At 50.6% G+C, this 26,615-nt stretch overlaps 1 protein-coding gene across 4 annotated transcripts in view; it reads left to right on the top strand.

Annotated features, from left to right (window-relative positions):
- CPNE5 (copine 5) overlaps positions 1 to 26,615 on the top strand; it is a gene marked incomplete at its 5' end in the record, with an annotated part of 88,244 nt that overhangs the window by 27,286 nt on the left and 34,343 nt on the right. The window contains 6 exons of one of the 4 annotated variants that reach the window (XM_080806520.1): positions 8,583 to 8,686; positions 9,994 to 10,033; positions 10,262 to 10,338; positions 12,093 to 12,152; positions 14,296 to 14,346; positions 14,640 to 14,703. In XM_080806520.1, coding sequence (XP_080662646.1) covers positions 8,583 to 8,686; positions 9,994 to 10,033; positions 10,262 to 10,338; positions 12,093 to 12,152; positions 14,296 to 14,346; positions 14,640 to 14,703 — 396 coding nt within the window. Of the gene's footprint in view, positions 1 to 8,520; positions 8,687 to 9,993; positions 10,034 to 10,261; positions 10,339 to 12,092; positions 12,153 to 14,295; positions 14,347 to 14,639; positions 14,704 to 26,615 lie in introns of all 4 variants that reach the window. The other 3 variants (XM_080806519.1, XM_080806521.1, XM_080806522.1) reach the window with 3 other exon arrangements.

Genomic DNA, 26,615 nt, shown 5'->3' with positions numbered 1-26,615 from the left:
CTGTTTCTCCCACCCACCAGCTATAGGACCCTGGGCAAGTCACTCCAGCTCTCTGAGCCTTATCTTAGTTAACTTATCTGTAAAATGGGGATAACAGCCCTGTTTCATAAAGCTGTTATGAAGATTTAATGAGAAAAAATGTGGAAAACACTTAGCACCTGACTGTCTTTAGGGCTACGTGAGGATTATTCTCAGTATTGAAGATCAGTAGCAGACATTCTGGGTCACGCTCCATGCATGTTCCCTTCTGTCCTTGCCCTGGAGAGGGAATGATTTGCTCTGTCTTAGCAGTTGGGGAAACGCACCCTCTTAGCTATTCTAGGTAGCCTCCTGTAAATAATTAGCAACAGAACCCTGGCCAGTGGGGGGTCCTAAACCCATGCCTAGCTACCCCTCTACTCCACCCTGGCTCTGGGCCCCAGGGCCCTCCAGCTGTGGGCATTTGCAGGGAGTTACCGGGGGCTTGTGTGGAAGGAGGCGTCCAGACTTTACAAATCTAGAAGCAACAGAGAAAGCTTCTTTCTAGGCTGCTTTGCTTTGTGCCTCCTAGCCCAGTAGTCGGTGTGTCTGAGCAGGGACTGAGAGGGTCAAGGGCTCTCCTCCCCTCCCTACCCTCACTAAGCAGCCTCCTCGCCCAAGGGGTCTTTCCGCTTCACCTTTTCTGCCAGTGGCAAGGAGTGAATTTTCTTCTCCAGGCCTGGGTCTCTAAGCAAGCATTACACATTCTACTGCCTTTTTTTCCCCCCTCACAAAGGCCTTGGGCTTTGCTGGACCCAAGCTTGTGGGAAGCCCACGGGCAGGGCAGAGCCTAGATCTTAACGGAGTAGCTGTTTGGTAAGAGCAAAGGGACAGCCCTGCATTTTTCTCTCAGCCTTGCCTGTGTGTGGAAGATGTCTGGAGAGAAACCACTCAGAGCCGGGGCCTTTTGGGCATGGAGGATGAGCAGAGTGTCAGCAGTTCCTGCCGGGAGTCTCTTAGAGATACGGCTGAGTTCAGCGACCCGGGAAAGACACACCTCCTGGGTGCCTGGGCCAGGGTTTGGGGTTCAGGAAGGACCAGAGTGTAGAATCACTAATTTAGACTTCGTCTTAGGACCCGGGCTGCCTTCTAAGTACACTGCATAAATCAGATCACGTAAACCTCCAACAACCCTGTAAGGTATGGATAAATTGTCGTTCCCATTTTACAGAAGAGCAAACTGAAACACAGTGGGGGAAAGGGATTTCTCCTGTCACATGGCCGATGAGTATTGCAAAACCAGATTTGAACCCAGGAAGCCGGGCCCCAGACTCTGCTCTCTGTCCTTCACTATTCACTGCTTTCTGGGGGAAACCCTAAGATGTGTCTTCAAAACTAGAATCATAGGGTCTTAAAGGTTTCTGTAGGCATGTTTTCCCTTGGAGAAACTGATGGAAACCAGAGCTCCTTCCCCCGGAAAATGCGGACACATACAGACAGACATTTCATTCGATTCGGGGAGCCACAGACCCACTTAGAGCTGATTAAAAGCGTCAAACCTTGACTCTAATCAGGTAGGTGGCCACTTTCTATAAAGCCAAGGATGCTGGTGTGGGGAGCCCTGGTCCTAGAGAGCTCCCACTGGCGCCCTTAGGGTGGGACAGCTGTGCTGAGACCCTGCGTCCCAGAAGGTGGTCGTGGGACATCGGGTGTCTTGGCCGCACAAGCGGGGGTCATGCACTTTATTGGTGACAAGAGCATTCCACAACGTTTCAGCAGAAGGAGGGGGGTGGGGACTGTTCTTGGTTTATGTTCACTTGAGTTGGCAATTGTATGTGTTAGGAACTTGTTTGGTGAGAGAGAAAATTGATCAGTCAGGGCCCCAGCAGGAGAGCAAGTTTCCTCAGTTGGTTTAACTGAGGAGATTTGATGGGTTTCTTTCGAAGGTATGGGTGAGATGGAGGGAATCTGCAGGAGGTCGCCCCCGACCCAGGGCCCAGCACCAGCAGGGAGCTGCTCTCACTCAGGGCTCAAAGGGGCAGTGAGAGGAGACAGTGCTCTGTCTGTGAGTGAGAGGCAGACCATCGTTCTGGGAGAAGAAGCACCCCCTGCCAGAACCCAGGGGCCAAGGCTGGGCCAGAGTGGGAAGAAATACCCTACCTTCTCTCTCCACCCGTCTCCCATCTGCTGGTGCCTCCCGTTGGCCAAACCCAACTGGAACTCACAGGACAAGAGAACCAGGATGATGGGGTTCAAGGGGGGAAACCAGGTCCCCTCGAGTGTAAAGCAGGACAGAGAAGGAGCTGGGTGGGCTGGGGACAGCTGTGGGAGACCCTCTGGCACAGAGAATAAGCTTCCAGATCCATCCAGGCCTTACTGCCAGCCCTGTGCCCCACTGCAGCTCAAGAGGCCCATGTCTTGACAGAGGATCCCCCCACTCCTGGCCTCCTAGTTGGATGTGGAATGGGAAGACCTTAGGGTCTCAGGCAGGGAGACCTGCCTGAACCGGGTTTTCCATCCCAGCCCAGCAGCAGCCCTTGTCCGGAGGACGGTTTGGCAGGACTGCTGCCCAACCGGCCCCATAGATCTCAACTTCTGTGTGTAGCAGAGCCCCGGGGAGCCATCTAATTTAGTCCTCAAAGAAGTTTCAAGTCTGCTTTCCCTTTGAGGGTCTCCCTGGAACTGATGATATGTAATTAATGCTGTTTAATTGATATTCTTGGGGCTTAGTCATAGAGGTTTTAGGAGCCCTCGGGAGCATCTTTTGTGACGCATTAGGAGCTTTTCCCACTGGGTTTTGTTACCAGGGACAAGACATGAGCTTTGGAGAGGGTGAATGTCCTGATTTCCAGGTTTCACACTCATCTGTACTTTCTCCCCTCCTGGGAGGCTGTTCCAGGCCTTGAGGTCAGGGAAATCGCCTTCATCTTTATTTCTGATTGCTCAGCCCCTTCCCCGGTTTCACACCAAGCCCTCACTAGTCTGCACTTACCACCATAAGCAATAGTTCTTAAAGGCTGTCTGTATCAGGGGCGCCTGGGTGGCTCAGTGGGTTAAAGCCTCTGCCTTCGGCTCAGGTCATGATCCCAGGGTCCTGGGATCGAGCCCTGCATCGGGCTCTCTGCTCAGCAGGGAGCCTGCTTCCCTTCCTCTCCCTCTGCCTGCCTCTCTGCCTGCCTCTCTGCCTACTTGTGATCTCTGTCTGTCAAATAAATAAATAAATAAAATCTTAAAAAAAAAAAAAAAAGCCTGTCCGTATCAGAATCGCTTGGTAAAACAAAGATTTCAGGGTTTCTCTCCAACGTTGCTGAACAGAAAATCCCTGTGCCCACTGGTGTTGGGTGGCCTATGCCCCAGACCGTGAGCAGTACCATTCTCAGAGCCTGGAGTATGGACGGAGAAGTTCAGAATGGACCAGAGAGAGGGACAGGCACTTCCAGGGTGCTGGAAGAGCGTTCAGCACTAGTTCAGCTCCAATTATGGGCGCAAATAGTTAGCCCCCTCTCCCCTTCGCCCCCAAGCCCGGTTTGCCACACATCATTCAGACTATATGCTTCCCACTGCTCTCTGCTAACACCTCATCTGTCCAAGTCCCTTCGGGCTTGGAAACCAATTCTATGTGCAGTGAAATACAACCAAATTGATTTTTTTTTTAAAGACATCAGTTAGGTTGTTTCCTATTGTCATTAATAGGGGTATAAAATTGGAACTGACAGAGACCTAGCAGCTTCTTGGATTTTCAAAATCCAAGTTTTTTGTTTTTTGTCTTTGCTCCCTTTGTGATTAGCCCAAGTAATGAAGGCTATAAAACATCTTTAGTAAGTCCCTCCTTGATTGTAGATTTCACAGTTGTTTGTGCCCGGTATATGTTAATTACCTCTGCCTGTTGGAAATTCATCACTGCCCACCCTGGCTGGATGGCCCCCTCTCCTCTCTAGGAGATCTTGGGGGCCCTTGCAGTCCCACTCCAAGTCCTGTTTCCAGGGGAACTCCATTTTCTTCTCTGGCAGAGATCAATCTCTAGGGAATTCCCCTCTATTGAAGCTTCAAGTGCCATTTTAAAAAGCGGCGCTGTCATCTTCCCTAATGGGTGTTTTCCTTGGAGTCTCTGCTGAGAGTCGGGTGAGGAGAGAGGCAGCACAAATGCTTTCTCCTTCTGGGCTGGGGTGTATCTAAAATTCAGCCAGAGGGATTGTTTAACATGTTTGGGGGAGCAGTACACTGAAGAGGAGATAGAGCCCTTTCTTAAAGAGGATTCTCTCACACCTGGGTGTTTACCCAGAATACTCTGCAAGAAAGCCATTAGGAGAAATTTTCCTTTTGTCTGAAGACTAGAGGTATTAAGAATGAGAGCAGAAGAGGAAAATGCAGGAATTCTCTTGGAACAAGGATGGATTATACATTGTAAGATTGTTACTGAATTTAGGGGATATGCCAGGAACCCAGTCTTATTTGACTCAATATCTACCCCATTGTCTGTACACAGTCGGGCTTTTATAAATATTTGTGAAGTAAATCTCATCTTTATTTGATTTTCATTGTGCTTGAGAACATCATATGAAGTAAAAATATAATGGGCATTGGATTACACAAACCTGCATTTAGGTCCCAGCTCTGCCTAGCTGTGTGACCTTGGGCAAGTGACTTAACCTCTCTGATTCTGTTTCCTCACTTGGAAAATGGGTAGTTACTCACGGGGGTGTGGGGGGTGTGGGGGTGGTGGTGTGAGAATCGAATGAGATAATGATCCACTTGATCTAGTGGGCATTCAGAAGGGGTTCAGTAAATGTTAGTGTTCTTCCTCCATCAGTGGTTCTCAACTCCAACTGTGCATTAGAATTACGCAGGAAACTGAGAAAACAGTTGTTCAGGCCCCACCCAGGGAGACTGGGTTTCATTGGTCTGTGGTGGGGCTTTGAGCATGGGTATTTTTAAAAAGCTCCTGTTAAAGGATACATCTTCTCTAAAGGTAAAATGAACACATGGTAAAGATTTGTTTAACTTGTTAATTAAATGAAGGAACCAGTAAGATGTTTCAGCTGGTTCAGATGACTCAACACACATTCTATCGACCCTTGAATAACACAAGTTTGACCGGCACAGGTCCACTGATACGCAAATTTTTTTCAGTAAATAATTTTTTTTTCATTTCAATAAATTTTCTCTTTTTTATGACTTTCTTAATAACATATTCTTTTTTCTGGCTTACTTTATTGTAAGAATACAGTATGTAATACATATAACATACAAAATATTTCTTAATCAACTTCTTGTTGTCCGCAAAGCTTCTGGTCAACAGTAGGCTGGCTATTAGTTAAGTTTTGGGGGAGTCGAAAGTTATACCTGGATTTTCAACAGGGTGTGGAGGTCCACTCCCCTAACCCCTGCATTGTTGCAGGGTCAGCTGTATACAGGCAATCAGGAATGCTGAAATTAGTTTAAAAATAGAGGCAAAATTGGTCAGTATCAACAGGACAATAATCAAATAATTGCATTCCACTGAGCCAAATGTATTTACATTTCTACGGATAAGAATCATTTGCATTACGATGTGCTTTCTGCAATTTTCAGTTATAGAATAGCTCAACAATCATGAAGGGTGCAGATCTCGATGAAGTCAGATGCCTGGACCAGTCCGTGAAATAGGACACCCAGTAATCTGTCTTTGTGTCAACATCTTTCACATTTCCCCGGGGGCTTCTGGTGTGTAGCTAGGGAAGACTCTGTCATAGAGGTTTGTCTATGGCTCTGTTGTGACACTATGTTACAGTTATTGTTTATGAGTTGTCTCACCTACGACAGAGAAGTCCTTAAGTAAAGGATTCACGTTCTCTTTATATTCGTAGCTCAGCACCCAGCTCTTTGGCCTATAGTAAGGGCTGAAAAACTGTTTGTTAAATCAGTCATTGAGTTGGATGATACCTCTAAGAAGTAAGCAGGACACGTAATGTTCTCCCATCTTCTGATGAGGAAATGGAAGTTTTCTTCAATCAAGTCCCACAATTAGCTTGTGATAAGCTTGCGACTCAAACCTGCTCATCCCTTTCCTCATTCAACCTTACTTCATTCAATGGTTTCTGAGTCCCCAGTGCATACCAGGCACTGAGAGCAGTGACCAGCCTTTGCCCTCGTGAGGGACCTCACAGGGAGCACCTGGGGCATGGAAGGCATGGGCCAGAATGCCTAGGTTGTGACTTGCCTTAACAATGATTAGTTGTGGAACCCTAGACGGATAACTTAGCTTTTCTGTGCTTTTGTTTTCCCATCTGTAAAATGGGGGAGCCTACCATAAAAGGACAAAATAAGGTAAATATGGTGCAAAATGTGTCACGTGGTTCCTCATACTTATAATCACTGGTGATTATGAGAATAGGAGTCTGTTAAACGGTGGCCGGTCCTGGGCTGCAAATATGAGGGGAACTTGGATCCTCGGCTGTTCGAGAAGCTCTAGTGGGATGGGAAGAGCCTCAGTAGATCGTTGTCAGGGGAAATAGTAAGTGCAGCCATAGGGACACCAGGTGCATTATGGGAGCACAGGGGAGGGGTTGGGAGTTGTAGAGCAGGAGCTCCTGGGGGCTGGGTCTTCAAGCATTAGCAGTGTTCCCACTTAGGGGACCCACTAGGAGGCTGTGGCAGGGGTTGAGTTCAGAAAATGGGGAGCCCTGGCCGAGGTCACAGGGGAGGAAGTGGGTATGGGAGAAAGGAGAGAGACTCCGTTGGTGGAATTGATAGGGAGTAAAGGCAAGATGGTGCCAGATGGAGTGCTCAGATGACCCCACACGTCCTTGGGTGGGAGGTTCTCTTTGCAGCTTTCTAACTTAAATCAGGGTACAAGTGAGTGCTCGCTAAGTCCCAGAGAAGAAGATCTTCCCACCGCACAGGAGAGGGACCTGTGTACTGGCATTTTTCTGAGCTACAGAGCCCCATTAAGGGGGACTAATACTCAGGGTTATTTTTTTATTTTGGCAATTACTGCCCAAGTTGAAAAAAACATGTTTATGTATTCAGAAATAGTCACAACTTATTTAAAATATTTATCATGCACCTGTCTGTCTTATTCACTTTGTAGGGTTGGTATCATGCCTTTACTTCATGGAACACAGAGCACACTGCTTTTACACTTGATCTTTTAGCCCTGTGTCCCTTTTTTTAAACAAAATATCAGCAGAAATGTCCAGTGTATTGAATAGTTGTAAGAAAAAAAAAAAACAGATGTAAGAGAGAGCTGTTTTGATGGGCCTGATGGCCAGGAAACATGTCCCCACTGCCCTCCTCCATAGTGCAGGGAGACCTCGAGGAGCTCAGAGCCCTGTGGACCACAGTCAAACCCGGGGGTTGTCAAAGGGAGGTCCCCGCAGCAGCAGCCCATTTTGGAGAGATGCTGATTCTCAGGCCTCACCCTTAATCTGTTGAATGAGGATATTTGGGAGTGAGGCCTATAATCGGTCTTTTATCAAACCCTCCAAGTGATTCTGATGCCCAGACCTGGGAGTGACTTGCCTTAAGTCATTTGGGGAGTTTAAGGGGATTCAACTATTGAGCGCCTACTGTGTGTAAAATTCTAGAGTGTCTGCTGTAGGGGATGCGGAGAAAGTTAAGTCCATGTATTAGGTATCTGTTGCTGTGTAACAAATTAGCCCAGAGCTGAACAACTTAAACAACAGGGTAATGAATCTGGGTGTGGCTTTGCGGGGTCCTCTACCTCAGGGTCTTCTATAAGGCTGCGGTCAAGGTGATGGCTGGGGCCTCAGTTGTCTCGAGCTTCTGCTGGGGCAGGGTCCGCTTCCAAGTTCCCTCCGTAGTTGTTGGGAAGATTCAGATTCTTACAGGCGGGTTGGCTGACAGCCTGGCTTCTCACTGGATGTTGGCCCAAGGCTGCCCTCAGTTCCTTGCCACACGGTCCTCTCCATAGTGCAGCTGGCTTCCTCGAAGTGAGCAAGCAAAAGAGAGTGAGAGAGTGTCCCCAAGACAGAAGTCATGGTAGTTTATAACATATTTTGGGCAGTGGCTTGTGCTCTATTGTATTCATTAGTAGTGAGTCGTGAAGTCTAGCTCACCTTCAAGGGGAGGGGAGTGCGCATGGGCAGGACATGGGGATCTTAAAAGCTCCTACAATCCCTTCTTCCTCCCTTTCATTTACAATGGTGACATCAAATAATTAGTCACCTAACTGTGGAATCAGAGAAGGATGGTGGTTGTAGGGGTGAGCCCAAGTTCAGCAGTGGTTCAGAGGGAAGTAAACCTCTCTGGGTGGAAGAATCAGGAAAACTTTCTGGAGGAGGCAGCATTAACAGGATTTTGAAGAAATGGAGGACGTGCCGCTGGCAGAAAAGGGAAAGCCAAAGTGAAGGGCCTGCTCAGGTATTCGGGTATCAAAACCTTGCAACTTGGGTGGAGCCTAGATGGATGTCAGGAGAAGAAAGCCGAGGTTGGAGTTGGAGCCATATCGGGGATGGTTTCCATTGTTAGATGGAGGAGCTCTTGCCCTGACTGGGGATAGGGGACGGGGGCCAGAAGGCAAGGCTTCCATTCCTACTGGGGCCAGGACTGAGGAGCTTGGAGCCCCGTGCTCTCGCCTGCCCCACAGCCTGGTCCTGAGGTCCACACCCTATCTTCTCTTGCAGTTTGGACGCACCGAAGTCATCGACAACACACTCAACCCTGACTTTGTGCGCAAATTCATTGTGGATTACTTCTTTGAGGAGAAGCAGAACCTCCGTTTTGATCTGTAAGTGGCAGCTGGTGCTGAGGATGGGTCTGTGGGGGGCGGGGGGACCATAGATGGAAGGGGGGCTCTAGGACCTGCGGTTGGTAGTAGTTTCTCTTACCAAGGAAGGGGGTGGGTGCCGTGACATTAGAGGGATCCCAGGTTTGGCCTGGGACAAAAACGACAATTAGCTCAAATTCAGACCCACCCTCATCAGGAGAAGAAAAAGAAGTGGGAAGAGAGAACAGAGGCTCCCCACCATTTGTCTCCCTTTAGTGTGGGAGGACCCTGAGCAAGCCACCTGACTCTGGGGGTTAGATCTTGGGGGCTTCCCGGGAGCCTTTTTCTCCCCAGGTGATGGGGACTTCCCCATTGACCTCTCCCTCTTGTCAGGGCTTATTCTGGGAGAGGGGTGCCCTCTGGTCTCCCCTCCTGCAGAGGTAACCTGACTTGATGGGGCCTTGGGCATGTGCGTGTGTTCCACCAAGGTTCAGACCACCCTTCTGCTGAGGTTAAAGACAATGATGGGATTTCAGTCTGGTCAGTGGGTGTGGGGAGCCCTGTCAGTGGAAGGACATGACTTTGGAGGGACTAAGGGAGGACTTGTAGCCCATCATAGAGAAGACACCAGTTGGGGACATTTTGGAGAGAGAAAGTGCTAGAGCAGGGGTAGGGTAAAAAGGACTGCCCCTCAGTGGGAGGCTTCAGGGCCTGGACAGCCAGTGGGGTTGGGGGGGAGGAGGATGCTGGAAAAGGGGCTCAGGAGCGGCTCCAGGTCAAGGGAGGGGGCCAGGTGCAGATGGAAGAGGGGAAAGTGTTCATGCCTCCCCCGTTCTTGAGTGAGGAGGCCCCAGGTCAAGCCAGGCAGGCCTGGGCAAGGTGAAACCATCAGGAGGTTCAAAGGCAAGGTATTGAGCTCCAAGGGCACCTCGCCTTAGCTGGGAAGATGGGAGAACAGGCTTTGAAGGGCAAGGTGGTTCAGCCACCTGAGAACCAGCCGGGGTTGCCAAGCAAGTTTATTTTAGTTTTTCAGTCTTTAACGAGGTATAACACATACATAGTGAAGTACACAAATCTTTAGAGTTCATCCCATGATGCATTTCATATCTGTTTACCCTCATGTAATGATCAGCCAGATCAAGAGAGAGAATATGGCCAGTACCCCACAAGGCTCCCATGTGGGCCTCCCAGTCGTTACTCCCAGAAATATCCTACCTTCTCAGGAGCCTATATTTGGGGATGTGGGGGTCTTGACTCAGATCAGGGACCCCAGCAGTTCTGGACAGGATGCCCCAGCTGTGTTTACCATCTCTGTGTGTTCCCTGCAGTTACGACGTTGACTCGAAGAGCCCGGATTTATCCAAACATGTGAGTTCTGCCAGTGACTGCCCAGAGATTCAGAAACTCTCTTCAGTGCCAGAGTCTGGTTCAGCTTCGGGCTTCCCTGGGTCACAGACCCATGTGTCTGATGCTGCTTCTGGTCATTTCAGAGCCCACCCACTTCTAGGCACGGGGTGATGGGGGAGGTGGGGTGGCTGTGGGTAGAGTGGGTAACACTCTTTTTTGTTTTTTGTTTTTTGTACCCTGGGCATGCAGGATTTCCTGGGCCAGGCCTTCTGCACCCTCGGAGAGATCGTGGGGTCCCCTGGGAGCCGCCTGGAGAAGCCCCTCACGTAAGTGTAGAGGGGAGTGGGGCCTGTCTGGGTTGCTTCCTTGGGGATGGGCCAATCTCCCGCCCACCCTTACTTAGCTCAGGGTAGGGGCACAGCAAGCCGCCACTCATGCGGGGTGATTAGGAATAAGGAGACCCTAGAGACCTTGCAGGGCTGTTAACCCAGTGAACTTGGAGGGACCCAGGTTCAGTTATTAGAGTCCCATATTCCTGGGACGACCTGAGACACTATCTAGTCCACTCCTACCTCCCACCCTTGCCAACGTAAAGGGAAGGAATCGATGCCCGGAGAGGGAAAAGTGACTGGGTCAGGGGCACACAGCTAGGAAATAGGAGAGCTGGGATTTGAATTCAGGGGTTCTCCTCACATAGTATATCCCTCAGATTGTTCACCTCTTGCTGTAGGCCAGAGGTGGGTAGGGTGAGGTCCTCCTCATCTCACCCTGCCCTGAAAATCTGCATTATAGGGCTTTAAGGGCTTTTAGGGGAAAGCTATTCTTCTAGGCAGGCTCTGGGATAAGGAATCCCAAGGCTTCCTCTGGTGGAAGCTGCAGGCGGCTGTAGGGACCAACCAAGGCTGGCTGGGTGGTGGGAGTGCCCTCTCTTGTCCCTATTTCTCAGGAAGCCCTAGGGGCAGAACCCAGACAAAAGGAGCCTGCAGACTGGGACAGGTGTCCCGGCCACATGGCAGGATGGGCAGGAAGGGGAGAGCAGGCTGGGCTGGGTATCAGCTCCCTGCCGGCTTCTGCTAAATTCGAACTGGGTGCTATCCCCTTGGTGCCATGACCAAGAAGCGCAGAATGCATTATGGTCAGGAACGGGGGTCTCTCTCCCAACCTCTTGTCTCTGACTCCCACTAACTGTATGTTAACTTCAGGGCCCTTGGAGAGGCCTCGCTGTCCCTGAAAAGGTCTCCTTCTCTGGGTTCACAGAGAATAACGATATATGCTATCATTTATTGAGAATAGGGAAAACAACCAGGTTTGGAGGGCTCTGACGTTTATAGAATTTGGGGTTCCCAGAGTGAGTGTGTGTGTCTGCCCATCTCGGCTCCCAGATGTGGGTCAAAAGACCGCTTGTCATTCCGGTCTGTTTCTTCCCTGCTGTCACCCGGCCCACCCATGGTGGACAGGCACACCTGCTGAGTGGATTGAGGAAGACCTCCGCAGGGGACAGCTGGGGAGGCAAGCCTTGGGTGGGGGGGGGGGCAGCAGGATCTTGGAGATGATGGATTGGTGAAGGAGGGGCATCTGTTTCCCATACTGAAAATGTCCTGTGTCTGTCTCGTCGTCTCCCTGCTAGACCCAAACACAACACCTCCCTTTCCCTGGAGTATCTCTTCAGGACTAGACTGACATCAGCTTCTCTGATCTCCCGTGATTCTCTCAGCAGTCTCCCCATTTCACAGTCTAGAGGTAGAGCAGTGGTCCTCAAAGCATAGAGCCTTCGGCCGCCCCCCCACCTTAGTCTATGGGGCTGCCTGTGAACTTATATTTCTAACACATTCTCCGGGAATGCTGACGGTGCTGGGCCCCAGATCACACTTTGAGGACCCCTGAGGTAGAGTCACCCAGCACCTTACAGCAAAATTTGGGAGGAAGACCTCTCCTTCCTCTGGCCTGCAGCTCTTGGTCCTGTTTTGATGTTTGATGCAGAACAGATACCTGTCTCCAAGAATTCTCATACCAAGTGCTATGGCCTCTCGGGACCGGGGGCTTGACTCATGACATGCTCTCTCTGCCTCTCTCTCTACAGGATAGGAGCATTCAGCCTGAATTCCAGGACAGGCAAACCCATGCCAGCTGTGTCCAACGGGTAGGTCAGCAGACATCCTTGGCCCTGGAGTCCTCAGACATCCAGCCGGCTCTGCAGAGGGGCTCAGAGTCCAGGCCTGGGCCCTGTTCCCACCACTGTGCCTTCAGCCCCGGTCAGGCAGGGCGGGGATGGGGGGTTGGGGACAGAGAGAGAGAGAGAGAGAGTGCACCAAGTGTGCACCGAGTGTGCACAAGTGCCACTCTGCTGCCGGCCCCTCCCATACCCGGCTGCAGCTCCAGCATCCCCAGCCCCAGTGGCTCATGGGACTTCTGGGAGCAGGGTGGGGAGCAGAGGTAGGGGCTGCTTCCAGTGGCCAGCAGGAGCTGGGCACTTGCCCTTCCTCTCTCCCTGTCCGCCTCCTACCTCTTGCCCTTCTCCCCTCCCTCTGTTCCTCCCTTCTGTTTAGCTTCTTACCCCAGTTCCCCTCCATTGCTTCCACTGTTGGATGTCAGCCTCCTTTCAGAATAGATTCTGCTAAATCCTTACTTTCTGTATTTGCTCCCTGGCTGGGGTGGGCCTGCCTCGCTTGCTCCCCTGGCCTCCACCCCAACCATCTGCTTTTGGCGGGCTTCATGCAACTACATGCAACAAAGACACACCACTCCCCCGCCCTGGTACTCCTTCCCGCTCCCCCTCTCCTGGTTGGAGGGAGGGAGGATCCTCATCAGGGTGTGGGGTGGGGCAGGATAGGGAATATCTGCCCCCGCCCCGGGGTGGGGGGCCAGCCTGGAGGGGCTTCACACCGTTGAGCATTTTGGCTGAGTAAGCAAAACTCCCCTCTCCTTGCTGAGAGCTCCTAGGAGCCAGGGTCTCAGCCGCTGGACTGGCTGCTGGGGCCGCTGGATATGGGGAAGGGGCCTCTGGGGGCCCTGGGTGCTCACAGCCCAGGAAGGGTGTGGATGCTTATTTACATGGAGAGTTATGGAAGCAGCAGTTGGAGACGGAGCAGGAGTCTGGGAGAAAAGCAGCGAGGGAGGGCCGGAAAGGCAATGGGGGAGCAAAAGGAAGGCCCTAGGCAGGTGGGAGCGGGTTGGGTCTGGAGGGGAGGGAAGGGAAGATGGGAAATCAAAGAAGGGCCCAGGGCCCAGAGGCAGAGGGAGGAACAGATGGAGAAACACTGGTGGAGGAGGATGGTGTGAGGATTGTCTCTCTGGTCAAACAAATCATGTCTTTATACCCGGGAGGGCCAGACCAGAGCGGGGGCACTCTGCTCACCGGCCCATGTCTAAGGGGACAAGCTGGCAGGCCTGTGGCAGGGGACCCTACTCTACTCTCGTGATGCAGAGAGATCTGGGCTGTCTCAGCCTCGGGGGCCGGCGCCCCTGCCTCCTGTACTTGAGAGCCTCTCCCTCCAGAAGCTGGCACTGGGGAGAGCTCCATCAGTGGTTCTCAAAGTGTGTTCTGCAGACAGCAGGCTGGGAGCCTCAAGGCTGGCCTGAGGTGTGGGGCTGGATTTTAGCAGCTTGGGGAGATTGTGAAGGAAAGGAGGCAGGGAGCAAAATGGTGCTCCTTGGGGGCCTTTTTTGGTGCCATGCGCTGCGTGTGCACATTCTTACTCATGGAGCCTACAAACATACTCATTCTCTGGGCGAGGAACCCGGGGGTTGGAGAGGTACCATCATGAGTCCAAAGTTAAACAACTACTGGACAGCATGGCATTTTTTTCCCTCCTTCCCAGTGGCCCCTGGCCACACCGGAGACCCACAACCCCAGGTTTGTCCCAAACACTGGAGTGGAATGGGCTGGTGCCCGGGAGAGGGGGCCCTCCTGACCCAGGGTGGAGGTGGTCCAGGTTCCCTGGGGGAAGCCTCAGCTTGGGAACTCTACCTCTTGGTGGGGATTCTCTGGGTGGGCCGACTTCATGTCATGGTTGCCCACCTCACTGAGGAGTTGCATGAATGGCCATGGGATCTCTCTTCCCTGGAGAGACCCCAGCCAAGGTGTTCAAGGGGAGGTAGCCATGGGAGAGAGAGTGGACAAGCTACCACTGGGAGGATACCAGACCTTCTGCTTAACTCCCTCTTGCTGCTTGCTCTCCCACCCATGATCAATCAGAGTGGCTCAGAGCTGAAAGGTTCTAGGACTCTGGGGGTCAGCTGGGTGCAGGGTGGGGTGGCTGGCCCACGAGGTCTTTTGCCCACAGAAGTGGTCTTTGGATGGAAAGTTTGAGAACCACTGGTCTGGAAGCCTCCGGGTGAGTCTGGATGCTTTTCCGCTTCTAGGACTTTCATTGCAGGCACTATACTTCCTGGCGGGCTCTTGGGGGAGCAGGGGGCGGGGCAGCTCCAGGCCTGGGGGGCCTGGCCCAGGAAGCAAGTGCCCTAGGCCACTCTGCCACAAGTATTTCAGGAGACTCTGTCTTCTCAGGGGCTCTGGGCAGATCTGCTGGTTGGGGAAGGGGGAGGCTGAGGAGGGCCCATTCAGGGAGCGTTCAGGCTTTGTCTGTCTTTGTCTGGCTCTCCATTCTTTCATCTTCTCCTCTCCCAGTGGGGTCCCAGGGAAGAAATGTGGCACCATCATCCTGTCCGCTGAGGAGCTGAGCAACTGTAGGGTGAGTGGCAGAGGGACTCAGGACCGGGTCTGGTGGGGGTGGGGGTGGAGCCGTGGCAGAGGGCAGGCTGTGCTCCCTGTGACCCCAGACCCACACGTGTCCTTAGAAGTCAGGGCTCCTCACTTTTACGTGGCTGTCCAAGAATTCTGTAACATCTGAGCTAGAAGGTTGTCTCCTCCTTTTATAGCTGAGCCGACTGAGGCCCAGAAGGGATGGAACTCGCCCACAATTAGTGGCAGAGCCAGCTGGGGCCCTGGTCCCCGGCCTTCCAGGCTGGGGCTCCTCCATTCCTCGTCATGGTCCTCTCTCCCTGAACCAAGACTGCTTTGGCTCCAGCCCTGGCAGCAGAGGGCTTTTTCAGTCGTGAGCCTGGGCGCTTGGCAGTTAGCTGTCATGTTTCGCTTTTAGCTCTGGAGTAGGGTGACACCCTGCTTGGGATTGAGGGAGTGAGGACGCGTGGTTGGGGTGTGCGTGTTGCGAAGCCAGAGGCTGCAATCCCACGCAGCCCCTGGTTTTGCTCCTTCTGTGGGACTGTGGAGAAGAGGGAGATGGGGACTGCGGAAGGGGCAGCTGAGCACACCAAGGAGGGGGCTTGGGGGACCGGATGGCTAATAGTAACGATGAAACACAGTAACGATGATAGTTGTTATTTGTCAAGGGGTGGGTGTTTTGTGTAAGTTGTCACTACTCCCTACAACAATCCCAAGAGGTAGGTACTGTTGTTATTCCCATTGTATGAATAAGGAAATTGAGGCTCAGAGAAGCTCAATCATCTGTTCGAAGACAGTAAGTGGTAGAGTCATGGTTCTAATCCAGGTCAACCTGATTCTAAACAGAGGCTCATTCCCAGCCTTGCAGGCCTCTCTGGTTGATTAGGAACCCCAGGTGGAAATGGGTGTGTCCTCGGGAGAGAAGGACGAGGTAGCCAGAGCGTGGGTAACGTGGGAACCCAAATTCATCTGGGGCTCAGTAAGAGGGCCTAGGAGGGAGGAGGAGAAACAAGATTTTCTGACCTTCCAGGGAAGTCAGTGTGACTATGGTTATTTGTTAACCGTAAATATTTGCCATATTAGAAAATAAAATTGATAAATTAAAAAATATATATGAACTCATTTAAAAATGACCACAGTTTAACCCATTATAGGATAACATAAATAACAACTTTTTTGAAAAATAACTATTTTCCAAAACAAAAGTCATTTAGTGAGAAGAGTGGCCTTGTTTTGGACTTTTTGTAAATCTCTTTAATGTCAGGCTGAACAGAAGAGGGCTGGAGTCTCATATCTGTTTCTGTAGTCAATCTGTTGTGATATCAGTGTTAGGTAACTTCTAAAAAATTCCATGTCTTATTTTATTTTATTTTTTAAAGATTTTTATTTATTTATTTATTTGACAGACAGAGATCACAAGTAGGCAGAGAGGCAGGCAGAGAGAGAGGAGGAAGCAGGCTCCCCGTTGAGCAGAGAGCCCGATGTGGGACTCGATCCCAGGACCCTGGGATCATGACCTGAGCTGAAAGCAGAGGCTTTAACCCACTGAGCCACCCAGGTTCCCCCATGTCTTATTGATATTATTACAAAAATAGCTTTGCCCTCACAGACCACCCCTTGAGGGTCCCTGGTCCATACTTCGAGAACTGTTACTATGGGGGTATAAATTGTTAGCCAAGATTAATTGAGCAATTACGCTGAGCAGTTTATTACTTATTTATTTATTTATTTATTTTTATTACTTACTATTATTTGTTACTGAGCAGTTTATTTATCTGTATTATTATAATATGTGATGTAAGACTGTAGGTAGTATGAGATATTATCATATCTGGTTTATTACAGTTTTTATTTTATGGAGAGGTTAAATGACCTGCCCAAGGTCACTTAGCCACTGGGTAGAAGAGATGTGAACCCACGCAGTCTGGTCCTAGAGCAGGGTCTTTAACTGCCAGGCGGTGGGGTCCCCAACTCTGCTTTCGGGGGCTTCCAGTGGGAAAGTAAGATGCAGAATCGCAGTATAGTGATGACCACATCAGGTTATACCCAAGTGCTCATCTTCTGGCTTCTCTGGCTGTTTATTTTGGTGGATCTGGGAACTTGATGGCAGAGCCACACCGGTCCTCACGCCTGGCCCCAGCCGAGGGCTTGGTGTGCGGTAGGCATTCACAGGCATCTCTCGGGAATCTGCGACTGAATGAATGACCAAATGGTTAGCACCAGATGATGGTGGAAACTCTTACAAGTGTGTATGCTGACCATCTGGAAGTTACTGGGGTTGAGACAAGGGAGAGGAAACCCAGCTGACATATACTAGAGCTATTTAAGCTCCCTGAGCCTCAGTTTCTCCACCTGTATGTTGGGGCTGATGGGGTGCCTGCTGTGAGGATTGAAGAGGTTCATGGAGGAGGCTGGGCCTAACAGGTGTCTGCGGAAAGATGGAATCTGAATTCCTTGAAGCCTAACTTGGGTTTGCCCCCAGCTTCTAGCTCAGCCCGTGACTTCCTCCCTAGTTTCTAATTAAATCAGGTTAATAGAAGCGAAAGTGCTTTGGGAATTCTAAAGCTCCAGACCATGCTGGGTGCTGTCCTTGTTCTGGTTTTCTGGGATTGGCAAAACAGCCTGTGTTTAGTATTTATTAGGTGACTCCTCCTTCCTCCTCCTTCCCCTTCCCCTCCCCCTTCATTCAGGGGTGGTAGCCAGTTTCTTCGGTCTAAGCTGTTCCAAGGCAAGGAGGTGGGGGGTGGGCTCCCTTCCTTCCTCTTGAAATTGTCAGCTCCTTTTCTTTTGGGGCGCCTTTGGCTGCGCTCTGTTTTTCCCTAGAATACTTGCAAGGAAAAGAGACTAATTCCCAGCATCTGGCTGAATGAAAATAATTACATCTGAACCACTTCGCTTCTGTGCTCCAGCCCGGCATTCAGTGGGGGGAGGATCAAAGGAAGAGGGTGGAGTCTGAGGGGTGGGTTGTTCCCCCACTCCTTACCAGAGCAGGGCTTTCTGCTCAAGTGAATGCGTTCTGCCTAAGTAGACAAACCCTCTCTCCATCCACAGGGACCATGTGGGCGGTTGGGGATGAGCGAAGGACCGGAGTAGACTCCGGTGGGTCACCCGCGCGCTTCGATAGGTTATAGAAAAAGCCTTGCTCATGGAGATTTTTAAATACCGAGAAAGTTGCAACAATCAGAATTTGATCCAAAATACTATTCAGTGATACTTGATGTGGATGATGATGAGCTTAAGCTCTTGAAGGGCCTCTGAGTCACCAAAGATTTAATTATGTTCCATACTGTCATTGTTCCCTGTCACGCTGACCGACATTTGCATAGTCCGAACAATTGACCTGAGCTCCTGGTGTTCGCAGTCTGTTTGATCCTCAACTGTGGGGCAGGGAGGTGGGGAGAGGTGAGGGGTCCCAGCCCACAGATACAGAGTGTATGTGTATCTCATTGAGATACAGAGAGTATTGTATCTCATTCACTGGCACATCGAAGTGCTAGCCTCAGAGGTTTGAGCCGTGGCCTCCTGATTCTCAGGGAGTACTTCCCTCACCCACGCACGGTGAAGCTGTAAGCTTTACAGTACATGGAATAGCCATGGGCTCTGTGATCTTTGTTGGGGCCAGGAGCCTTCAGCAGGCGTGGTGAGTGGCTGGGCTTCTAGAGAGTTCCTGGCCAGATAGCGATCTTCACTGCCTTCCAGTCAGGTCCCTGTACACACTGGCAAGAAAGCAGCTCGCCTCTCACAAACCAGGGAAGTCAAAGCTTTTCACCAATAGCTGCCCCTAGCCGCCCCTCCTCAGAGATCACCAGCCTGCTCATGTGTTCATTTATTTGTTTCGGCAAATAGGCCTTGGCTCAGTTCTTGCCCTCCCAGCCAGCCAGATTTTCTAATTTAGTGTGAGAGAGAGAAATGCCAACCAGCAATCACAGTACAGCAGGGGTCCTTAACCTCATCAGACCCATTGCTTTTTTTTTTTTTTTAATAGCAAGTATTTTATAGCACTCTTTACTGTCCTGAAGGAAAATCCATGGATAATACCACATAATAGGGCCAAATACATACAAGTGAAGGAATAAGCCCTTGCAGCTACCTAAAAGAAGATGGGTCCAGGCAAAGAGAACAGCTTGTGCAAAGGCCCTGGGGCAGGGAGATAGTGATGAGTGACTCCAGAGAGGGGAGAGAGTAGGTGGGAATGGGGGCCAGATAGTGCAGGATCTTGTAGTGGGCCTGCTTAGCAGTTTTGAGTCTTGATAAAGTCAGGACTCTCGCTGTTCTCAGGACAGACATCAGGGAGAGCCCAGTGTCTCCATGTGGGAGCCGAGGGAAGAGTCCTGGGAGAAAGGGAGAAAGATAAGGAGAAAGAGGCAGGTTAAAGCAGGGCGAAGTGGTGAAGCTTTTCTGAGACTCAGAAGTATGCAGGTTGATATTTGGGGGAGATGTGTGTTGTGGTTAGCAGAGATGGAAGTGTCCTATGTAATCCACAACCAGCAGTCACACACCACCCTTTACAAGTTAGTTTGTAATTTTTTTTTTGGTCTTAGAAATCATCCCTCTGGGGGCACCTGGGTGGCTCAGTGAGTTAAAGCCTCTGCTTTTGGCTCAGGTCATGATGCCAGGGTCCTGGGATCGAGGGTCCCCCCCCCCCCAATTGGGCTCTCTGCTCAGCAGGAGGCCTGCTTCTCTTCTTCTCTCTGCCTGCCTCTCTGCCTACTTGTGATCTCTGTCAAATAAATAAATAAAATCTTAAAAAAAAAAAAAGAAATCATCCCTCTGGTTTAAAAAAAAAGAGAACAAAACAAAACATTTTTTTCTGATGCTAAAAAATAACATGGTCACAGTGGACATGATAGAAAATACAAAGAGATAATCATTGTTGACATTTTGGTGTATTTGCTGCATTTCCTCCTTTCTTCTAGGCATTTATGTATATAGCTTTTTTCTTCTAATTAGTAGAATATGGTATCCAGATTTATTTTCCCATGTCATTAGATATTCTTTGAAAACCTGTATTTAATAGCTATATATTCTTCCTTTATCATATGGATGGCCATAATTTGTTAAATCTGTTCTCTTAGAGGAAACAGTTTCATTCACCCTGCCGTGAACATCCTCCTAGCCAAATCGTTCCATTTTTCTTTTGAACTTTAGCTGATGGATTTTGGTTGGTATCCCAGACACATAGGCTCCAAGCGTGGGAGGGAAAACGGTCAGTCTGGGGTTTTCAGCGTCTGAATGACCAAATCAACAGATGTACAGCAGATGAGGTTGTTTGAGAAGTCAGTCATGAAGACGGCAGAGAAAACCCAGCTTGACCCCCACGTGGTTATTATAGTCAATGTGTAGCTACAGGCCCGATCTCCTAGATCAACTCCTACACCCTCCATCTGCGTTCGAATCAGCTCTAGCCTATGGGGTCTTCATGGATATCCCAAAATGCCTGCACCCCCAGCCCCGTGCTTCTGCAGTCTTATCCTGACAGGCTGGGGCTCTGGGCCCTTCTGTGAATGCGGGAGCCCTCCCAGAGGTTGCAGCTCACAAAATCACTCTGGGCTCTGGGTTGTGCTCCCTCCTGCTGGCATGCTGAATTTCAGAGTTGGGGCTGATGATTCTTTTTCATTTTAATCGATATCTTTTTTCTTGGCAAACTTTGAAAAGAAGCCAATAAATATCACCGTGGTTCCACCATCTATCGAAAAGTTCTTTTTAGGGTGTAGCATGTGAGCAGGAGGGCAGGTGGTTAAGAACTTGGGCTCTGGATCCAGACCAAATGCCATTGCTTACTAGCTGTGTGACTCTGGGCAAGTTACTTGACTTCTTTGTGCCCCAGTTTCCTCATTTGTAAAATTGGCTTTTATTTGAATTGGGGATGTTTTATTTGTCACGGGTTTTGCATTGATTTTGATTTTTCAAGATTCACATTAAAATCTTGATTTTGATGACTGAGCTTTTGGGTGCCTTTTAAATTTTTGTACCTCCCTTACTCTTGTTCTGATCCTGGAGCATGCCAGCAAGGCCCAGCTTCCATCCCCCCCGCCCCCCGGGTGAGGCTACCCTCTCCTGGCCTTCAGCCCACCTGCTGCCCTCTGGGCCTGAAATCTAACCTGCAGGGCCCTCCCTGGGTCAGGGACTGCTAACAAGCTACAGTAGGCCTGGCCATCCGGAAGTGAATGGCTGTTTGCTGTAATCTCCCCAGCAGCCTGATTAACATGCAGAAAGATGCAAATTGAGGCAATCCTGCTGTTTTAGAAGAACTTAATATGTTTTTTAAAACGACAGGGCGAAAAGGCAGAAATTGCAGGAAATTATATATTGCAGGAGTTGTTTATCTTCACAGTGGATTCCAGAGATGGTTCTGGTTTGGGAAGAGCATTTTACGTGCTTGGAGAGCCCCACCCTCCAGCTGAAGCTTCCAACAGGGGGACCTCTGACCTCAGCCCGGATTGGCTGCTTCCTAATCCTGGGGGCCCAGTCCATCTATCACCACTCCCCACACTCTTCCTGGGGTCCATTCACCAACCTGCCTTTAAGGGGAGCGGTCAAAGCAGCGGTCAAAGCCTTGTCCATATGATATGACTATTGACATAACTCAGAGTCACCTTCAAAAACGCAGTCCCTGGGAAGGGGCACGGAGGGGGTTGGGGTAGCTGGAGGATGGGCATTAAGGAGGCTGCATGATGAAATGAACACTGGGTGTTCTAAGCAACCGAGGAGTCGCTGAACTCTACCTCTGAAATTAATAATACACTCTATGTTCATTAATTGAATTTAAATAAAATGAAAAAGAAAAAAAGCAGAGTCCCCAGACGGCTACAGGGCCTTGTCTCAAGGACTCCCCATGGGGTACGTGCACCCAAGAGGGAAGAAGCCTGCCTTGGTCACACCCCAGAAGTCTCACAAGCAGGTCTGTTTTATCCCTGTGGATATGGCAATGGCACAACAGTACCGATGATCACAAGGGGCTTTGGGTGAAAGCTTCCGGGTCTAGACCGCGTTAGGGAGGGCGGATCAGGCTGAGCGGCAGAATGAGCGGCCAGCAACACCTCACGGATTTGCCACTGGTGGGAATGAGGTGTGGCTCCCCAGAGGATTTTTCCAGTTAGCTGAATTTCAGAGCCAGGCTTTTTTTTTTTTTTTTTTCCTTCCCCTGTAATTTTAACTAGTTTGCACGGAGGAGGCCTTTTCTAAAATGGATTTCACACTTCTCTGACTCCTCAAACTGAGGCTACAGAACATAATTAAACTTATCAGGATGATGTGGGGTCATTGTGTGAAATCTCAATTATTAAGCTTTGGAGCCAGACCGTCTGGTTCTGATCCCAGCTTCTCCTCCAGATTGCTGTGTGGCTTCAGGCAAGGGTGTTAACCTCTCTGGGCCTCAGTTTCCCCATCTTTGAAATGGGATTAATAATAGATTCTGCCTCATGGGGTTGGTGAGAGGACTAAAGGAGCCAATAGGCGTGAAAGGATCTGCTGGGCACAGAGCAGGCAAAACCATATTCTACTGCCATTTTTGTAGGTAGACACCAGTGAATCGTTGCAGTTGCATAGGGTTCAGCCCAGGGCTGTCCACAAGCGTTGACTCCCATTCTTTTTTTTTTTTTTAATAACATTTAGTATATTATTTGTTTCAGGAGTACAGATCTGTGATTCATCAGTCTTACACAATTCACAGCACTCACCATAGCACATACCCTCCCCAATGTCCATCCCCCAGCCACTCCATCCCTCCCACCCCTCTCCACTCCAGCAACCCTGTTTGTTTCCTGAGATTGAGAGTCTCTTATGGTTTGTCTACCTCTCTGGTTTTGTCTTGCTTCATTTTTCCTTCCCTTCCCCTATGATCCTCTGTCTTGTTTCTCAAATTCCTCATATCAGTGAGAGCATACGATAATTGTCTTTCTCTGATTGTCTTATTTCGTTCAGCATAATACCCTCTAGTTCCATCCATGTCGTCGCAAATGGCAAGACTTCATTTCTTTTGATGGTTGCATAGTATTCCATTGTATATATGTACCACATTTTCTTTATCTGTTCATCTGTTGATGGACATCTTGGCTCTTTCCACAGTTTAGCTATTGTGGACATTGCTGCTATGAACATTGGCATTGATTCCCATTCTGACAACAGCTCCATGCTGCACACTGTGGACCGGTGTTTGACATCGGCCCTTTGCTTTACTCCCCCCGACGGGGTCACAGGGGGCATTCCTACTCCATTTTTCCAGAGGCGACCACCCAGGCTTAGGTGACATCGCTTGCCACAGGCTGCTCAGCGGATGGGTGGCAGAAGTGTCGCTCCAAGCAGATGGCCTGGGCTCCTGCGTACTGTTTTGTTTCAGGTGCGGTGTGGGGAACAGTGGACCTCCCAGGGGAGCACTGAGTGGTCCTGGGAGTGATGATCTGTAACGTTCTGCATCAACTGTTCCTCTTTCCCTTCCTAACCTTTCAGGGCTTTGAGGGCTTCTCCTAGGAAGCACCAATAAGAGCTTCGGTCCCTGGATTTTATGACATTGCTTTTGGCTGTTTCAATATATGTAGTAATTTTCGAGTCAGTCACTGCAGATTGTTGTGTGTGGCTTGCCTGTGTTCATTCGGGTGACCTCCAGATGCGGGGGGTCACACCTGGAATTCCAGACAAGGCATATGCTGGGGAAGCTGGAGAGGCTCTGGACTCCTGAGTGCCAGCCTTCTCCACTGCCACTGCCATCCCCACATGCTCCCTGGGGCATCAACACCGAAGCCTAAATCGCCTGGCATTAAAAGACAGCGTCGCCCCCCCTGCCCAGCAGGTTACTTTACAGATAAGGAAACTCAGGGTGCCTTGCTGGGCTGTGCCTCCTGCTGTCCTCAGCAGACTCTGAAGGTCAGTATTTTCTGGTGCCATGGCCCGCTGCCCCCATGGGGAGGAGCAAGGGCTGGCTTCGTGAGCCCAAGAGCAGTGCAGTCCCGTAGGGCCTATGCTTGGTTTAAAGGCCTGCTGTCCCATTTTCCCTTTGCCACGGGCCTCACCAATTCTATAGCCAGTGTTGGGAGCCCACCTGGTCCTAGGCCGCCTCCTTTTTCTAGGCCACAGAATAGAGCTCCTCAAGGAGGCATTTAAAATGCTCCCTCCCTGCAACACAGGATAGGATTGGAACTTCCTGCTGTGGAGATACAGTGACTGCAGGGGGCAGGTTTAGAAGGTTAGAGACCTTTCAGCAAGACTGAGGGGGAAAGCCCCGCCTGGGTGACCCTCTGTGTGACCTTGGACACAGGACAGGATTTAAAACCCTCAATTTCCTCATCTGTAAAATGGAGAGAGTAGCAGAGTTACTTCATATGGTTGTTATGCGGATTCAGTGAAATAATGTGAGTAAAGAGAAGGCCTCACACAGTGACTTGCATTTAGTAAGTGCTCAATAAAGAAGTTGGTCTCTTATTCCAGGTCTGACGTCCTAGATTTCTCTGGAGGCTTAAGATTCCTGGGGCTCCTAGGCCTTGCAAGCCCCCAGTCAAGCTCTTTCTTCCTCTTGGGTGGGCCATGAAGAGGGACATGAGGAAAGCCATCATTACCTGGGCCCCTCTGTGTGCCTCAGCACGGCCCCTCCCCAGCACCTCCCTTGAGGGGGCACTTGCGGCCCAGGTTAACCAGAGGCCAGCCCCTCCCTGTCCATACCCACCCCAGAGTCTGAAGAAACCAGAGCAGCTGGCCCCATGAACTGGACAGCGCTCTCTCTCTCAGGGAGCAGAGTAGGGTGCTGGAAGAGATATGACTTGGAAATCCGTTCATACATGTTGAATTGCCGGTCTACCAGTTGCCCACTGGTGATCTTGGCCAGGGTAGCTGCTTCCACCCCCTGGTTCCTCATTTGATAAAAAAGCAACAAAGGATTACTTCAAGGGCTAAAGGTGATAAGGAGCTCAGTGACTTGGCCATGCCTACAGTATCTAATAAATGTGTGTTGAATGAATGAATGAAAGAAGGGAGGGCTGCTCTGTGTTTGCTTTTGTCAGGTGTCCTGAGGGAAGGTGTGTGAGGGGGTGGGGGTGGGGCGGGGACAGAGACCACCCCTGTCGTGGGTACAGGGAGGGGCAAGGGTGCAAATAACCGTGATAGCTTGCATGTACAAGGCCCCTGGTGTGCGCCATACCCTGTCTCCAGCACTATTGTCATACTGACTCATTTCAACCTCACACCAAGCCTATGAGGTAGGCTGCCGGTACCCAATTCTGCAGATGAGAACACTGAGGCCAGAGAGGGTAAACAACTTGCTCTAGGTCACACAGCTAGAAAGGGACGAAGCTGGAGCAGGCAGCCTGGTCCCAGCAGCCATAGTCTTTTTTTTTTTTTTTTCTCCCAACAATCATATCCTTAACCATTATACCATTATACCCACCCCCAAACCTTTGGCCACGTCCTTCAAACTTGGGGGAAGTTACCTTTTCATCTCTGCCACCATTTTGGTCCTCACAGGGCTGTAGGACACTGATCTCATGAGACCAGCACCCCCAGCAAGAGGGGCAGTGTGAGAGCTAGGTGACTTCCCGATAGGCCCTGGCTCTGAAGGGCAAGCTGGGCCCCAGGGACCTGACGACAAAGCTCCGAGCTCTGGCCACCTGGCAGCTGATTTGTCAGGATGCAGACCTTTTAGGTTGAAGAGGCCACATGGGGATGGCTGGAGAGGAGGATGTGGGGGCACTTCTGCCCAGGGCCCTGTCAGCTGCAGCAAACTGAGGGACTGGGGGCCACGGAGGGGTCCAGCAGTCCTATCCAGGGCCTGGGTAACTTCTTTGTGCTCTTGGGCTGAGTGTTGTGTCAGCTGGGGCCATGAACCAGTCAGGGCAGTCAGATACCCAGACTCTGCTTCTCGAACTTGGGGGAGTCACTCCCTTCTTTGAGCCTTAAGCCCCCCACCTTGGAGAGTTGGGTGGGTTTCTCATGTATTAGTGGGTGTGAGAGTGATGTCTCATTTTTTTTTTAAGATTTTATTTATTTATTTGACAGATAGAGATCACAAGTAGGCAGAGAGGCAGGCAGAGAGAGAGAGAGAGGAGGAAACAGGCTCCCTGCCGAGAAGAGAGATCCCAGGACCCTGGGACCATGACCCGAGTCGAAGGCCGAGGCTTCCCTCTGCGCCCTCTTCCCCAGGCGCCCCTCATTTTTTTTTTAAAGATGTATTTATTTGAGAGAAAGAGAGCATGTGAGCAAGGGGAGGAACAGAGGGAGAGGAAGAATCCCAAGCAGACCCCCAGCTCAGCACAGAGGCTCCAACCCATGACCCTGAGATCATGACCTGAGGTGAAACCAAGAGTCGGGTGCTTAACCGACTGCGCCACGCAGGAGTCCCAGTGATGTTTCATCTTGACCGTCTGCTGGGAGCCACCCAGTGTGTGAGGGGATGAGGCAGTGTGGACAGAGTGAGGGCTCTCAGGTTGGCAGACCCAGCTCAGAGGAGCCTTGGGTGAGCCGTTTCAGCTCTCTGAGCCATTGCGTGAAAAAACGGACTGAGGCACATCAACACTGATGTGACTTCACTCTGCCAAGGGCTTTGCCTCTAGTTCTTGCAACAGCCCTTTGAGGCGGGTGCTGTGATCAGCCTCATGTTATAGAGGGGAAACTGAGGCACTGAGGGGTTGCCTCCCTTGTCTAAGGTCACACAGCTAGAAAGTTTAGAACCAGAATTCAAACTGGGGCAGCGAGTTCCAGAATCCACCTGCTTCACCCCCGGCCCCTGCCCCCTACCCCACACTGCTCCATCAGACCTGTCCAATGGGGTTGTGTGAAGATGGAATGAGACCCCCCCAAGTATTAGCCCAGGGCCTGGCCCTTCATTGGTATGGGCCAAACAAAACATGCTGTCCTTTAACCAGCTTGGTGCTCGGAATCCTCCTGTTTTCCAGGGCCTTGGGGCTGTGTTTCCATGGGGATTGGGGCGCCCTCCAG

Source organism: Martes martes (assembly GCF_963455335.1).
Source record: "Martes martes genome assembly, chromosome: 6".
Lineage (NCBI taxonomy): Eukaryota > Metazoa > Chordata > Mammalia > Carnivora > Mustelidae > Martes > Martes martes.
This window is presented reverse-complemented; position numbering and strand designations above follow the sequence as displayed.